At 33.7% G+C, this 19008-nt stretch overlaps 1 protein-coding gene across 1 annotated transcript; it reads left to right on the top strand.

Annotated features, from left to right (window-relative positions):
* The first annotated feature begins 594 nt into the window (after window positions 1-594).
* On the top strand, window positions 595-1424 carry LOC143262638 (uncharacterized). Its single transcript, XM_076528220.1, has 2 exons — window positions 595-1138; window positions 1411-1424. Exons 1-2 carry the CDS (start codon window positions 595-597, stop codon window positions 1422-1424), a joined length of 558 nt encoding a protein of 185 aa, XP_076384335.1.
* The last annotated feature ends 17584 nt before the right edge of the window (window positions 1425-19008 follow it).

Raw genomic sequence — 19008 nt, 5'->3', positions numbered from 1 at the left:
GCGCAATCGGGCAGGAGGGCTCCGTGAGGAGGATCGAGCCCCGGACTACGGTGGAAATTAGGGATCTAGACTGCCTCACAACTAGCGAAGAGGTTACTAATGCCCTAAGAGAGGTCCTGGGAGAGGCCAGTGGTGACGCCAAGGTGATCGTCACTAAGGCCAATACAAGGGGCCAGAGACTTGCCATCGTCGAGCTGGGCGAGGGGGCAGCGAGCAAATTGCTCAGCAGTGGCCCCGTCCGGATCGGCATGGTAAGATGCCACCCCCGGCGAAGAGCTGCAGTCGCCAAGTGCTTTAGGTGCCTGGCGTTCGGGCACCTTGCGCGGTGGTGCAAAGGAGTCGACAGGAGGGACGCGTGCTTCCGCTGTGGCACCAAGGGCCATCAAGCAACGTCGTGCAAGGCGACCCCCAAGTGCGTTATCTGCGCGGAACGCGGGGTGGACATTGCCAGGCTGGGGCATGTGACAGGATCCAGCGCCTGTAAGACGTACCGCGACGCCCTGACGGCGGCGAAGGCGAGACTCTCCGGGAATGGCTAGAGTTCTCCAAGCCAACTTGCACCGGAGTAGAGTCGCGAATGCCCTCCTTGAGCAAATGCGGCTCGAGCGGAAGATCGATATTCTTCTGCTCAGCGAGCCGTACAGATCTCGAGAGGGCCCTGCGTGGTTTTCCGATGTGACAGGAACTGCTGCCATCTGGATTCCGGACCCGTCCAGATTCCGGGTGCAGACGTGCGGTGCAGGGGCGGGATACGTCTGGGTGAAGGGCGAGGGCCTGACGCTGATTAGCGTATATCTTTCCCCCAATGATCGCATCGCGGAATTTCGCGATAAGGTCGGGGCCCTGGAGGACGCCATCCGCGAGCTGGAGGGGGGATGCGTCGTCGGGGGGGACCTCAACGCGAAGGCGGTGGAGTGGGGTATGCCCAGACCGGACACCAGGGGCAGGCACCTGATGGAGATGGCGGCCCGACTTGGACTGGTGGTGCTAAATCGGGGGACCTCTACGACCTTCCGGAGGTTTGGCTACGAGACCATCGTTGATGTAACCATGGCTTCCGAGGATGTCGCCCCCCGTATAGATGACTGGAGGGTCATCGAGGACTACACGGGGAGCGACCACCAATACGTGGCTCTCCGTAAAACGAAGAAGCAAAGATGGAGCCGGGCTCCGCTCTCCTTCCGAGGGTGGAACATCAAATCGTTAAACCAAGAGATGTTCCGCGACGCCCTCGAACGTGGGCTGCATAACATCACGCATGATAATGATAATGATAATGATAATGATAATGATAATGATAATGATAATGATAATGATAATGATAATGATAATGATAATGATAATGATAATGATAATGATAATGATAATGATAATGATAATGATAATGATAATGATAATGATAATGATTAGTGATTAGTGATTAGTGATTAGTGATTAGTGATTAGTGATTAGTGATTAGTGATTGATGATTGATGATTGATGATTAATGATTAATGATTAATGATTAATGATTAATGATTAATGATTAATGATTAATGATTAATGATTAATGATTAATGATTAATGATTAATGATTAATGATTAATGATTAATGATTAATGATTAATGATTAATGATTAATGATTAATGATTAATGATTAATGATTAATGATTAATGATTAATGATTAATGATTAATGATTAATGATTAATGATTAATGATTAATGATTAATGATTAATGATTAATGATTAATGATTAATGATTAATGATTAATGATTAATGATTAATGATTGATGATTAATGATTAATGATTAATGATTAATGATAATGATAGTGATAATAATAATAATAATAATAATAATAATATAAAATTGTTAAAAAAGAAAAATTTGTGTATTTGTTGCTTGCAAATATTTTTGTCGTTTTCTACACAAAGTATTTAAAACATATTTTTATATGACAATAATAATAATAACAACAACAATAATAAAAATAGAAATAAAAAATATAATATCCAAGTAAAAATAAAAATTTTAGTATTTGAAGCTTACTAATATTTTTGTTCCTACCTATACAAAATATTCGAATCATATTTATGTATACTATACATATGTTAAATTTATATTACTGTATTTATATATTATTATATTTATACTGGTGTATTTATATATTATTATATTTATATTACATTTATATTATATTGTTTTTATATTTATATCATTAAAAAAACAACAAATAATGATTAAATATCTAATACAGTGACGTAGAATAATTATTTCGTATTATTTGAATTTCAGGTTATTCAATGTTACTGAATTTAAATTTTTTCTTATGAATATAACATTAATTCGCGCTACTGAAGTATCATTTTGCATCCAATTGTCCAAATTTGAATTTCTTACCCAATGAAAATTAGAGTCGAGCGTTGCACGAGGATTACAATATGGTGGCGTGTAATTATTTCGTACCAGTGAATCGACCGGCGAACAATTAAGAAATAAGTAGCAGCATTGCCGAGTTGTTCGAGGTATTCTTACAACAAGAGAGAGAGGGTGGGGGGAAGAGAGGTGCCGGACGGACTCGACATACCCCAGGTTTTCTTTGATAAGCTGCAAGAGAAAGCACTTAAATATTCGTGCCAGCGGAAGCTTCTTTAACGGAACCGGAAAGTGGCCGACTCTTTAAATAAACACATTCATTCCTTTAAACGGAAAAGAACGTTCCCTGTGAAATACTTCGATGGCGGATACTATTTCAAGAGTAAATGCCTTTAATTAATCATCATCTTGCTAGAGATTACAGAAATCTTCTTTACTGATATTTCTGATAACGTTATGGTATCAAGGATTTAATTAAACATTTTATTTTAAACGGTTTAGTTGAACATTTTTTTGTAAACGTGTTTTCGTTGAACATTTTATTTCAAACGTTTCAATTGACAATTCTATCCTAAACATTTTAATTGAAAATTTTATCTTAAACGTTTCAATTGACAACTTTATTCTAAACAGTTTAGTTTAAAATTTTCTTTTAAACATTTTAAATAAACATTTTTGTTGAACATTTAATTTTAAACATTTCAGTTGTACATTTTCTTTGGTATCTTGTTTTAAACATTTTAGTTGTACATTTCAATTGATAATTTTATTTTTAACGTTTCAGTTGAATGTTTTATTTCAAACATTTTAGTTCAACATTTAATTTTAAACATTTCAGTTCAACATTTTCATTGATAATCTTTTTTCAAACATTTTAGACGAATGATTCATTTCAAACATTTAATTGTAAACATTTTAGTTGTGTGTGTGTGTGTGATTATTTTAGATGATCATTTTAGTTAAACATTTTAGTGAAACATTTTATTTGAAACGCTTAAATAGAATGTCCTTTTGAAATGAATTTATAAACGCGTCTGAAAATATTATAGAAATTAAAATTTCAGAAAAATTAGAAGTCAGTGATGTTTTTGATGAAGCCGACTTACAATTAGAGAGTTTAATTATCCCTTCGAATGCCCGAAATATCTCTCTTAAGATGGAATTTTGCGGATCGGCATAATGGCTGATCTAATTTCACCGAATTACTCGCGCGACGGATTCTGGGACGATATGGGATTACCAAATCGCGTAATAACCTAATATTTCACCAGACTTCCCTCAGTCATGATGACAGTTTTCCATTTTCCTGGGCGCTTATGCCGCGAGAAAATACACGGGGTCGACACCAGCGCGAATGTTTAAATAAAAAGCGAGCAACGAACGCTTTCGGACCGCTTGTTGCTGATCGAGTATGTATAATTACCCCGACGTTATTGATACTTTTGGACCACGTTCGTAGTGTGCAATTCATTTTATTATTTACTTTATTAACGTCGATCACAGAAGTTACTAGGTAAACTGAAAAGTCACTAGCGAGGCACGACAAAATTGTCCATCAACTTTTAAAATATTTTGACCAGAAGTTTGCATAAAAATGGTTTAGTGATTATGAATAATATAATTTATATTAAATTTTTTAACGACGACCGCAGAAGTTACTAAATCAACCGAAAAACCACTAGCAAAATGCTGAAAAATTATCACAATCAACTACCAAGAATATTCGATTATTTTGCATAAAAATGGTTTCGAGACAGTGATTAATAATTTCTTAATTTTACTAATGCTGACCACGTAAGTTACTTGTTAGATAAACTAAAAAGTTAATAGCCAATGTTATGTTAAGAAATTAGCATAATATTAAGATGATTTATGGGAAGAGCGAATGTTTCAGAAAGTAAGATTTGCCTTTATACATGTACTCACGACTACTCTCGAAAACAGTCTGAGCACGAAAATGGGCACCGGATACATTACGATGACAGTCAGCTCCATCAACCGTGTTACGGCAGCGAGAGAGAACAGGAATGCGGTTAGAATCAGAAGTATCACCAGCTTCAACAGACCTATGATTGCCTAGAATTATAGTTCTGGTCATTACAACGTCATGAAAATTACTGGCTACCACATAAACGTACCCGCATAAAAATAGAGTCTACGACCTCCTCGGAAACTACGTAAACCCTCGCACCCTAAATTCACCCTTCTAGTAACTGATGCCTTAAACATACCGCACTCAACCCTTGCACGCATATTGGGAAGCTAATTTACGACACATTTAGTCAATTAATTTTTCTAAGAACGAAGAAATATCTTGGAATAGTTTAGACCGTAGTCTTTCTACCCCTAATTCACCCTTTCGGCAATCAACATTTGAAGCTTCAACCCTCAATCCCCCGATTTATATTAAAAGGGAAGTACAACATGAACTTACATAATAAAGATATGTAAGTATCTGCGAGCTTCCGAAAATTATGTGAATTTTCCACCCCAAAATTCGTCCCTTCTGTAAATTAGATGTACAACACCGCCCCGCAACCAGCTGATTTACATTAAGAAGAGGAGAACCCAGCCGAAATTTACATGACATAAATAATATTAGTATCAACAAACTTTCCAAAATAATACAAACTGCCAACTTTGCACCCCAAACTCACCCCTTTGGGTAACTTGTGTACAAGAGGGGAACCTCGAACCCTTGCTTACAGAATACGTGTAGACAAGAAAATATTATCAGAGCGCAGGGAGTGTCTTAGAATAATCTTAACTGTCAATTTTGCACCTCAAAATCACCCTTTCAATAGTTGATATCTTTATCATCAAGCCTCGGCGCCCTGATTCAGAAAATAAAGGAAAGCTAACTTAAATTTATTTAACGTATTTAATAGAAATGTATTAGCAAACCTGGTCTAAGTCGATTTTATAAAAATACGTCGGCATGCAGAAATATTCCGGAATGATTGTAAATGTTCACTTTGCCCACGATCAATCGGTCATTAACCCTCGACCATTCCATTCAGATCGAAAAGGGAAGCCGGACCTTTATTGACTGAAATCAGCATTCGTGAATATTTCACAGTAATTTAAAATACTCACCTTACACCCCAAATTTACTTCAGCAGTAACTAATACACGTCAGTCATTAACCCTGGACCTTTAAATTTATAAGGAAATGGAGTTCTAGCTTAAATCTATTGACAAAAATAAATCAATACTCATCAATATTTCGAAATTATTTTAAATATTAACTATGCACTCCGAATTCACCCCTTCAGTAGTTATCACCTTGGTCAACAACCCTTAATTTACATTAGAAAGAAAATCTAGCCAAAATCTATTTATTGAATACATAGGAGCATGTAGACATAAGCAGAAGTGTAACTTAATATTTAAATTAAAATTAAAAAAATTAAAATTTTGAGATTTAAATAATTGAAACTTTGTAATACAAATTCAATTCTTTAGTAATTGATATATTGGAACTCAAGTTCCAACCCTTTAATTTACATTATCCTAAATTTATTCACTAAGTATACATATGTATATCAGCGCAAATAGTATTCTAAATCTTTTCGTCCCTCTCTAAAACCCAAATGAAAAATAACATTTTATTTGCATAATAAATATTTTTTTTATCATTTGCAATAATAAATAAATAATTTGTCGAATTATTTGAATGATTTTTTAATGAAATAAATAATTTTATTATTACTAGCAATATAAAATATCAATTCAATTTGCAATCTTTTTTTTTCACTACACCCCGAACCCTCCATTTCATACGCCATCCACCAAGCTCCATAAAAACCCGTCCACCTAACCTAAACCTTCGACCCTAAAATCCGCAAGAAAAAAAATCGTGACCACTTCCGTCTGCGAGAAATCTTTGCTATCGATGGGCGAACGACTTTTCCAACGGAATTTTTCGGGGACCGAGCGATCTCAGCGACTCTGCGAGATATCTGGAAGCGGCTTACGCAAAAGATCGGCATCGTTCGTTGCCCGGAGCACGAAGGCCAGGAAAATATTTTTCTGGCGTCGATTTTCACGGTCGGGGCACGATCCTCCAATTCATTCCACTGGGTTAGGTCGCGGAGGCTTGAGACTGCATTCTTCCAGTTCACCCACCTCCCCATTTTTTCGTCGACGAAATAAGGGACCCGATAGGAGCCGCGCCAGAAATGGCGGTTAGAGTGTGCGATGGGATCGGCGAGGGTGTGGAGGGGAGAATTTTTGTATTCCGACGTTTGCACGTTCCTTCGACAGATGACACCCGACGCCACACGTCGCACTTTTCGCTCAAAGAGTTGGCCACAATCCACAACTTCGTGCGACTTTTATGAAAATCGGTGTTTTCATGTTTTCGAGGTTTCCTGAATTTGAATGCGCTGTCGATACGAAATGCGACACCAGACGCTATCGACGTACACAAGCATTGTTTCGAACTTATTTTTCGTAGATGTTAATTTTAGTTGAACATTTTATTTTAAGCATGTTTATCGAACAGTTTGTTTGAACATTTTATTCTAAACATTTTAGTTGTACATTTTACTTTATATATTTTCATTGACCAAGTACTTATTTTTTGTGGATGTCAATATTTTTCTATTTTAGCTACAATATTTGCCTACGATTTTTGACTACAATTATATGATTGGAATATAAAATTTCATACGACGATCTTCGTGTTAAGTAATTTTTGTATTTAATTGTGATAAAAATGTTTACTTAACCAATTTTTTTTAAATAATATTATAGGTCACGTAGTACAAATATATTGTCTAAAGTAGTAATAAAGAATATTATCAGTTATGAACAATATGATTATAGACAATGTAATAAGAAAAACATAATCAATTATAAATATTGTTTAAATTATTGTTACATATGTATTGTTAACTAGGGATATGTCTTTTTCTATCGCTCCATTGTGTGGTTTTCGTATGTACAACAGATCCGACGTCCATTTTTTCGGTTTTTTTCGTAATCCGCTTGATATTTGTATCTGAAAAAAAGATACTACTCCTGAGGACTACTCCTGTTTCCAGCACACTTTTATACAACACTCTGTATATTGTTACCGATATTCTTGTAGAGCATCGAAAGACAAATGCAACGAGTATAATGAATATATACAGTGACTCGCATTAATATTCGGACACGATATTGATACAAGAACAATTGCTCCTTTTTATTGTTTATGATAGTATTATTGAATCAATTGTTTTCTCATACAAAGTAAGTAGAAACATAAATTTTGTTTATTTATTGCACATGTTCTTTTGTATAATAAGCGATGAACAAGATTGTGAGGAAATTTAACGTCACAAAAATATTCGGACAGTGAATGAATTACATTAATTTTATATAAAATGAAAATCTTTTTAATCACGTTATCATAATATTAGTATTTTGTCGGTTGACCCTTTTGTTTTATTACTTCATGTAATCGCTTGGGCATGTTACAGATGAATTTATTTAAATAATCCGACGAAATTCGTTTCCATTCGTCTAACAAACGTTGTTTTATCTTTGTTGTTGTCTTTGTAAGTATTGTACGAATTTTGTGGTCCAATTGATCCCATAAATTTTTAATTGGATTTAAATCAGGCGATTGAGGAGAAGGATGCAGTACTTTTGGACAATTGTTTAACAAATATTCCTGTACAATTCTGACCTTGTGTTTAGGATCACTGTCCTAATAAAGCTTAAAACTGTACGTACACCCATATTTATAACACTTGTAATTAAATTTTCTTTAAAAAATGTCCAAATATTTCATTTTATCCATAATACCATCGATAAAAACTAGTTCACCTATACCTACGGACTGTCCGATTATTTTTGTGACGTTAAATTTCGTCACTATCTTGTTTATCGCTTATTATACAAAAGGACATGTGCAATAAATAAACAAAATTTATGTTTCTACTTACTTTAAGGAGTGCTTTATTATATGAGAAAACAATTGATTCAATAATATTGTTGCGAATTACTGCATTTCTTTCGCGTCGCGGCATTTTATTTACAGTAAAGTACATAAACTATAATACAACTCAATTCAATTATGTTTGAGATCTTTGGACCGCTCGACGGTCCGATCCCGACTCTTCAATTGTCCGTTGATAACACACCTCCGTGGCAACCCCTCTCTTCTATTATTCTTTAAGGAGGTGTTCACAACAGGGCTGTTTCACATTACAGCCACTTGATTTGGACAAGTCGTCGTAACAATATTATCATAAACATTAAAAAAGAGATATAATTCTTGTAACAATATCGTGTCCGAAACATTAAGTAATCAACTTTCAAACGCAAACATATCGAGGTTAAACAATCGAAAGTATTCAATCATTATACTTGTTGGATTCGTTTCTTCGCCCTTCATCAAAACACGTACGATTCTATTTACAATTAAACGAAAATAATTTATCAAAAATATTTAAGTTCCTCTGCTTTCAGACGCTACTATCTCAGGATTAAATGACCACAATACTACTCGTCTTATCATGCTCTTGTTACGAGCCGAGGGCCAGGCAGTTTGGGTGGCCGGAGGTTGCATGTAATTGGAATTTTTGGATGAGGTGCGTAGACCAGCCGATGTTTATTTCGACACGGGTAGCTACCTTTAAAATTAGGATAAGGTGTTTGGAGAAATTGATATTAGGGTTAGAAAAGAAATAAAGATATACCTCGAGCGGTTAAGATATATCTTGGTGGGTTATACCAACTACTGGTTTGAAACAGGAGGTGGAAATGATTAAACTTGAAACCAAAGAAAACTGGTAAAAACTAAATTATTACGCGTTGGGTTTTACAACTGTAAGTAAGTTTTCGCGGAAGAAGAATTGAAACTCGATGTTACTAATGTTTCCGCGTCGACGAATGACTCGAAACTAGCCCAATTCCCGGTCGCGTTTGGGCCCTTTATATAGTCAGTTTTTCTGTGGAAAAATGGTAGTGGGGATGATCCTATGTGGTCCGACTCCAGAAATGTTCGTCGTCGTACTCTCTCGGAGGTACTCGACTCGCGATATACAAATGAATCCCCGGCTGGCTGGCGCCAGCCTGGCGTATGCCTTCAGGAGGGAATATAAAAAATTCGTGGGAAGATTCTCCGTACGTTACACTCTAAAAGGCTCTTGAAAGCAAGCTACGAAATTCTTTTATTTCCGAATACCATAATCTGCGAAGCTTCAGAAAATCGGGTCTGCTTTATTCTACGTCCACCGAGATGGATATCCGGCGATCGTAATCCGCCGTTCGCAGAAGTCAGGAGACCAGAAACATAAAAACAATCGTGTCGCTGAAATTTCGCAACTCCATGTATCGGATTAACTGTCGGAAGACGGTTTCGATGGTCGCGGGCAACGTCTTACGACCGTTAGTCTATACGTACTCCGAATATCGCTTTCCGGCAAATTTTTTTTTTTGGGGGGGGGGGATAGTACAGCTATGCTCCATAAGGTACGGAAGAAAGCGGTGGAGGGGGACGGAACTAAAGGAAACCAGAAATCCTGCTGGATGATTGGCTTCTATCTTCAGTACGATCGGGTCGCGCCGTTTATTTACAACACAGAGGCAACCTTTAGCGAACACCAACGACGACCCCCCACCCCACCCCGATCCAGCACCTAAAGGTGTCGGTGATGCAGCCACGTAGTGTTTGCACTCGTGGTTGGAGTGGCGAAAGCGACGATTCGTTACCGGGAAACACGCGAGTGTCGATCGAGTTTTCCTTCTTCGGTTTCGGCGGCGCTGTTGGTGCGGCGAGTTTATTGGAAATTTGTGGCGACGGCGGGGAATATCAATTTTGGTGGGACGTGACTGGGAACAGGTTTTTGGCAGCGTTAAAAGGAACGCATTGAAATTGCTTATCGCTTCTAACGGTTAAGATTCGAATTAAAAAATGCGATCAATTAGGAAGAATATTATTTTTGGTTTATGGACCGTCGAGGTCATTTCAACCCGTGGCGTTTGGATCATTGCTTAACACGTTCGCCCGCAGCATAAAGAACGTCATATTAATGTTCTGAATATAATTATTTAAAATTATAGCACATAGCATGATATTTAGAGAATTGATGCCTTCACTTTGGCGGCATTTTCATCATGTCGCGTAAGATGATACAATGTATTTAATGCAATAAATACAATAAATATAACTATGCTGATAGCGAACGTAATATAATTTAATTACTCAGCTTTTGGCAATTATGTAAAATACTAGAAATAGTATTTAATGTATTACATTATATTATATATAATGTACAGTTTTTAGTATGATATACAGTATAAATGTATTTAATTATACTATATAATACACGATATAATAATTTAGTATAATATACAGTATAATATATATTTATATACCATATATATATTATACTGTATATTATATAGTATAATTATATATATATATATATATATATATATATATATATATATATATATATATATATATACATAATTATAATTATATATTATAAAATATAAAAAATGTTAATTTAATAATATTTTATTAATTATATATATATATATATATATATATATATATATTTATATATAAAATATATATAATTAATAATATTATCAAATTTACATTTTTTATATTTTTTTATTGCTGCAGCATTTAATACATTATTACCGTATTAAATTATGCATTAACCTAATAAGAATGGTTTAGTACGATTACATTGTGTATAATGTTATTGATCCTGGAATTCCTAATAAATTAAACATTATTTAAAATCATGGAAATTTGAGTTCCTCGTTGTATTATTCAAATATTTTAATGATGCAACAATCTAGTTATCGTTATTTATGCGATAGTAATTATTGATATCTAAATTCCTCATAAATGTGATATCAATAAATAATCATTGTACGCAATATAACAAACATTGTTAAAAAGAACAATATGAGACAATTTTAAACAATATCATATGAAAATATAACATTGAGCATCATATATCCCATAAATTTAATATAAAATTCGTATCGATGTTATTATAATTCCGTTCAATATTATTGGAGCTTTAATACCTGAACAAAAAATATTATTTAATATCATGAGAGTTGAAGTTCTCTACAAAAAATATTATTAAATTATTATTATATATGTTATTATATATATTAAAATATTATATTCTCGAACTTAAAATTCATATTATTCTAACATTAATTAGTGTCGTTAAAATTCAAATTGCTGTTAAATTGACATAAACTAATATGATGAGAGGTATTATTGTTTCCTGTTGTCGAAATATAAATTTCTTATAAGCTAATATTGATTTCGTGAGAGACTGGATGTGGTTTGTGGTGAGTGGACGGTGACAAGGTGACTATGTACATATAATATTATACGATATTGGCTGTAATGTAATTAGAACTCGCCATTTGTGATTGTGATTGGAGTATGATGAATATTGTAATGCGACTGTAATTACATGCTATTAGGAGAAGATGATTGATTAAAACCATCAACCCAATTATATGTATATTAAATATAGAAAATAGTATAATACACACACAATAATTTTTTTTTTTGTTAAGTTACACAATTTTGCTGCGTGTAATGTTTAAAAGTGTAAAATGATGATAACGATAATTTTATCATTTATAATATTGTTTATTATATTCCCCGCCTATTTTATATCTTCTACACTTTCTAAAATTTTTGGTATTTCTATATTTGATCATTGGTAATTAGTTATTAATTTTATTTGTCATTTATATTAGTACTACCACGATTTACAGCGGGTATTTTTTATAGTTTTCCCCCAGTTTACATATCTTACAATTTTTAAATTTCTAGTACTTGTATATTTGACTATTGCATTTTCTGTAGACTCTATATTTTTCGTAATCACAACTTACACCGGTCTTTTTTTATAGTTTTCCCCTATTTTGCATCTTTCATAATTTTTAAATTTTTAGTTCTTGTGTATTTGACTATTCCATTTACGTAGTTTCTATATTTTAGTATTTCTATATTCGCCAGTTGCATTTTAGTGGTTTCTATGGCTTTAGTATTTCTATATTTGATTATTACATTCGTGCAGTTTTTATATTTTTAATATTTCTTTATTTATTACGTATAGTCTATTTATATTGTTTATACATATAGCCAAATATAAAAATACTAAAATGTAGAAGCTACATGAATTCAACAATTCAGTAAATTCTATATTTGTTGTATATTAATAATCTATATTATAATATAATAATATAATAAATATAATATATATAGTAATATATAATAAATAGTATCCATATTTGAATATATCTACATTTGTTTACTGAATTTATATAGTTTCTACATTTTACTATCTTTATATTTGATTATTGTATTTCGTCAAGTTTCTAATATTTCTATCATTATCTTCTTAATTGTATTTTGCATGTATCGGAATTCTGCCATGTATTACAACGATTCTTACAATCATTGAGCTTCTGCTGTGATTTTTTAATGTATAGTATTTCTACAGTCGACGACATTTATCATTTGATGGATCGTGCGAAATCATTCGGCTCGAATTCACATTTAACTAAACTCGAATAGCGGAATTATGTTTGATGCGAGATTTTCGCGGAAAATTTTGCGAAACTCTCAACGGTATTGATCGACGAGAAAGAGAATGATCGACTTTCGAGTTCACGTCGTATTTGTTGCATAGGGGATTATGGATTTGATGGATTGATAATGAGCCAGCTATCAGCGCAAGGATTATTTCGTACTGGTTTCGTGAATGTTTGATAAGCTTCGATTAGGCCACTGATTTTACATGTCTATATAAAATATACTTTTGTTGTTGTAATAATCTCTGTGCAATTCGTCAGGAGAAATTCATTATCGAACGTATTCTCCTTTTAATAATTGGGAACCATTTTAATGAAATTTGTTCATAATAATAATTATTATTATTATTATTTCCTCTGCAGTTCGATGAAAATTAACGAGAGAAAATCACCTTCTATAAACAAATACAACCGCGTATTATTCTTACGATTATTTCAACATTCATTTAAATTGAATTTATGTGTAATGATAATTAAATATTACATTGGTTGAAGTTACGTGAAAATCAAGAACAGAAAACATTTTCCATAAATAAATATATTTATTTTAATTATAATATTTATTTTAGTTACGAACTTATATGAAATAATTATTAAAACCTATTTTCAAAGAAGTTTCATGAAGATCGTGGAGAATAAAATCATTAGTAATAAATGGATATGTACACGTACATTTTTGTTAAAGATTGTCTCAATGTTTATTTAATTTTCAAATCATTCATAATTGATAATTATTTCATTGGTAATTAAGTAGAAATCTTCAGAATTAAAGTTTTCTTGTACATATATACATAAATATAAAGTTAAAAAAATTGTGTCTAAAAATATAGCAGTAATTTTCTTTCGAAAAGAAAACTTTCGAAATTATAATTAATATTGCTTCGTCATCTCTCGGCTCGCTAATGTGCTTCAATAATCAAACACAGCTATAATTCCCAAGAGTTCCATGCCATAATTATCACGTTCGAAAATTCAATTATTGTATAATATGAGAATCAATTCTATTTAGTATTTCACGAAACCGAAATATGGATGTATATAAATTCCATAATTGATATACAAGGAAATTCATTTATTTAATAACGAGAAAGCTACGTATTTAGTGTATCACGAATGAAAACAATAATTGAAACAATTTTTAATTAGTTATATAATATTTTCGGGATTATTTTTATTAAAATTGTATAATTGATATAACTGCGGAATCGAATGATGCGAGAGAAGTGAAAATCAATGTATTCAATGATCGGCTGATGATTGAGAAGTGAGAGGCGATTGAGATTGTTATTTACATATGTCGAGAATATAGTGCGTGAAATTAGCGTAAATATTCGCGTGTATATTTTAATTTTTTGTACAATCAATTGACAATATAAATTGATGAAATTTGATTATCAACAGTATACAACAACTCTGAAAATTCTTCGACATTTTGCTTCTATTGAAATTCCTTAATAACATATCATTTAATATCATCGAAATTCAAATTGCTGTAAATTTTCGCATTAGCATTGCTGAAATTAAAATTCGTATTAATCTAACATTAACTGGTGTCGTTCAAATTGTAATTGCTATAAAATTAACATAAGCTATGTGGTCTGGCTAGAACTTACTATTGTTATAATTTATATTATTTACCATTATAAATTGATAAAATATGATTATCAACAATGTTGAACAATATAAAATTCTTATGATATTTCAATTTTTATTTTAAATTTCGTTCGAAGAATCGCTGTTCTTGTCAACAACCAAACTTCGTCTGAGGAATAATTACCCTTCCACAATATTCAACTATTCCGATCCCTTCATTATAAAGTTTTTAATATTCGTATAGCCTCGGGCTATTTATAAATTCCTCGGAGAAAAAATTTTACAGATTCTCCGACGTAATTAACCCCTTGAAATACGATTTCTTTCATTGTCATGTTGATTAGCATACTCTGTCGTTAATAAATTCTACACGAGACAGAAAATTTATATTTGTTACATTATATGACTGCATTGTTTTAAATGACAACATATTCAATTTTTATTGTAACATATTTTTGAACATTTAGTACATATCGAATATATATCATTCGAGCAAGGAGGGGATAGTTTTACCCTTAAAAATATAAACGAAGGAAAGAAATTCAATTTTTTAATATCTTTAAATTTTTATCTTAAATTTTTTTAATATCTGGTGCAATTTTAAAAATATGGAAGTTCTATCTCAAAGAAAATAAAAAGGGGTGCAAAATCTAATTTTCGCTGGAAGTAATTTCTTAATATCCAATAAAATTGTAGAAATAATTATGCAGAGAGGGAAACATCTACAAGATACAACATTCGTTCAGGGGGTAGTTTCGTACTACGAAAAATAAAAAGGGATGAAACATTTAATTTTCACTGCAAATATTTTATTAATATACGGTAAAATTTTAGAAATAAACATGGAGATAGGTAATATCTAGACATCGTTATTAAGGCGGTAGTTTCACCCTGAAGAAAGTAAGGAAGGCATGAAAAATTTAATTTATGTTATAAACAGCTTTTTAATGTCATGAGAATTTTGATAACATATACAAAAATAGGGTAACATTTACATATCGCAATTAAAAAGGGGCTGTTCCGCTCTAAAAAAAATAGGTAAAGGGGATAAAAAGTTCAAATTTTATTATACGCATTATTTTAATACCTGATAAATTTGCAAAATATACAAGAAAATGGGATAACATCAGGATGTCGTTGTTAAAGGGGCAGTTTCACCGTGCAGAAAATAAAAAGGGGATGAAAATTTTTTGTTCAGGAGCAATTAAAATTATGAAATAAAATTGTCCGACATTCATAATTTCAACATAAAAATCATCGAGAAATCGTAAATTATCCGTCGCGACGCGTGCTCACGAGCCAGAATCAGCGTAATCGTTTAACTCCTGCGAAATTTGCCCTAATCGCGATCATCTGAAGCTGTAGTGACTCCGTGTCATTGTTACAAGTGCGCCAACGATATTTCACCAAATTCTGATTCGCTGGATCAACCGAAACTTGCTGGACCAATTGAATTTCGGCGGCCGGGGGTGGCCAGCCGCCTTCGTAAAGGTCGCGCGAACATGATAATCACATTTCCGACTCAGCGCGAATATTTTTGGCTCTACGCACGGCCGGCACTACACCATAAATCGCACGAAACGAAAAATGGTTCGATGGAACTCGAGCGATAAGCGAAAATGAAACTTTGTTGGTCATTTTTCAAATTCGCGTGCTTCTGATAAGTTCGAAACGTTTCTCCGGCGTATGAAATCACCGTGATTCTGTGGAACGAAGTATTCCCTTTCCAACGAATCCAAGAACGTTGATCTGCGATACTTTGTTGCAAATTTATAGCAGTTTTGAAAAAAAGTATACAAGATTAATGTGATTTCTGAGGTCGTGGAATTCTAGGCGAACATTTTTCGAAATTCAGAATACCATAACTTCGTTAAAAAATATCGTAGGGTGGTGTTTTTCTACTCATTTTAGAAGTCCAATTTCCCAGTTTCGTAGCATCTTAATTCTCCTGTTTTATAAATTTTATTTCGTTAATACCCTGCACTGTAAATAAAAATGGTTCCATCCTGTCGATTTCTCATATTCGCATAGATCTGAGTGGTTCAAAAAATTGTTTGGCAAACGCAATCACAATTATTTTAACGAACGAAGTCTCCCCTTTCGAATGAGCCCGAAAGTATTGATCTATGATTTTTGTTTGCCATCGTATAGCACCTTGGATTCTCTTCCGAATGAAATTCTGAAATTCAAAATACCGTAACTTTGTTAACAAAAAAAACTGTAGAATGGTGTTCTTAGATAAATTTCAAAGGGTGAAATCTTCGCTTTCGCGCCGTTTGGATTATTTAGTATTAGTGCCCGATCGCGAGTGCCTGATCTCCGTTCCTTCATGAAGTGGCTGAAACGACGAGAAACCTGGCAGAAAAGTATAAATTTCATTGTTTTGTTTCTACACTTTTCATTGATAAGTGTTACATCGACGAGATTGCATAGCGAATATATTTTGGCCAATTGGTGTTATTTCAATCATTTCGATGATAATTTTAATGACAATAATTTCAAGGATAATAATTTCAAAGATAATAATTTCGAGAATTATATTTCCAAAGACAACAATTTCGGAGACAACACTTTCTAGAATAACAATTACAAAGATAGTAATTTCTAGGATAACAATTTCAAAAATAATAATTTCTAGAATAATTTCTGGGATAATTTCGAAGGTAATAATTTCGAAGATAGTAATTTCGAAGATAATGATTTCGAAGATATCAATGTCGAAGATAACAATTTTGAAGATAACAATTTCGAAAATGATAATTTCAGAATTAATAATTTCAAAGATGATAATTTCGAAGATAATAATTGACAATTTCGGTCGAAATTATAGAAATCCTGTTAAATACAAGCAAATACTAAATAAAATATAATTTTCTTGACATTGCGATATCTTCTGAACCGTCGATTAGTTCTTTATTTTCTTGGCTACAACAGTGAAGTCACGATGCTCCTTCCCTATTCTCTTGCGGAACGATACGTCACTATAACGAAAGCCCCTGTAATTAATCCTTTCCAAGACCTTTAAGCGGCACCTCCTCGCGATGATCTGCGCGTAATTGGAAGTCATGATTGCAGTCACTAACTTCGGTATGCTCAGAAAATTATGGATCACGCTATTAATTCCAGTGTCAGATATCGGTACTTTCACTTGCTGTCCATTATTCAGCGCATTGGCAACCTCCACGGACACGGACACTAAGCCCTCGCCAATTTTTCGCTGCTGCATCTCCGGCAGCGTAGCCAGGAACATCAACTCCATAATACAATCATTATTATAATATTTGAATAAATTTATCTTGCTGTGTATAGCAATCAGAAAATCTACGTAGCCCCTGGCCCGGTGATGTACGCAATTATCCTTGAATCTTTCAAGCCAACTCTTTTGGCAAGGTCGCCAGAGGACCGGGCGATGTCGACGAAACGGTGGGCGCCCACACGGACGTCGCGGGTTAGTTACAGGATCTCTCGGCATCGGATGATCTCTCAATATCTTAATTTTATTGAGAACAACACCAACAACTTCCCCAGTCTTGACGTCGACTGCAACAATGCTGACACCGTCTTTAGCAATTTCCACACAGAGCTCCTCGAGCGCTCTGACGCTACAAGGCGCCGATATCAGATTTACGGCTTTGCAGATGCTCTCGTTGGGGAAAAAGCTTTTCCTTATTACTTGTAATGCTCCCTCCAAAGTATCCTCCGTCAGAGACTCGAACTTGATTTCTCCACCTTCTATGGAGCCCCACTCAATGCAGGATTCAGTATTAGTTCTGGAACTGAACGAAAAGAAACAATTAATTAGTATGCACGTAATATTAAACGGTATATTAAACGACGGAAGCTTTAATCGAATCAAGTTTCCAGAAACGTTTGGAGATACAGTAATGTCTCCCTAACTGACGCTCGGATTACGCACAGAAATGGACAATCTGGGAAGAGGAGACACTATTACTCGAGCCTCGCGGCTCGTTTTTATAGTTATCGGTGAATCGACAACTTTGTAGACGACTCGTTTTTATAAGCGAATAAATTGGAAATATTTATACGCCAGGATTAAACACATTTTTCCGTTCCGAGAAACTTGCAATTTCTCGATCCATCCGTTTCGAATGGCACGATGTTTCAATGCGCATACTTCTAAATTCATAATTTCGAAATTATCTGGTTTCTGTAGTTTCTGATTTCTAAGATTCCAATTCCAATTCAAATCAAATTGACGGTTTTTAAATTCTCTGATTTATAAATTTACAATTTCGAAGTCAGCTGATTTCTATATGATCAAATTTTTAAGATTTCAATTTCTAAATTCTTTGATTTATAAATTCACGATTTTTCAGTTTTCTGAAATTTTAATTGTTATCAACTGGTTTCTAAATGTTCTAGTTCTTACCGTTTCAATTTCTGAATTGTTTGATTTCTGCATTTACGCTTTTTAAGATTTCCGACTCTTAAATTTACAAATTTTTAAATCATCTG

Source organism: Megalopta genalis, unplaced genomic scaffold, assembly GCF_051020955.1.
Source record: "Megalopta genalis isolate 19385.01 unplaced genomic scaffold, iyMegGena1_principal scaffold0158, whole genome shotgun sequence".
NCBI lineage: Eukaryota > Metazoa > Arthropoda > Insecta > Hymenoptera > Halictidae > Megalopta > Megalopta genalis.
Note: the sequence above shows the minus strand (reverse complement) of the source record. Positions and strands in the feature narration are given on the sequence as shown.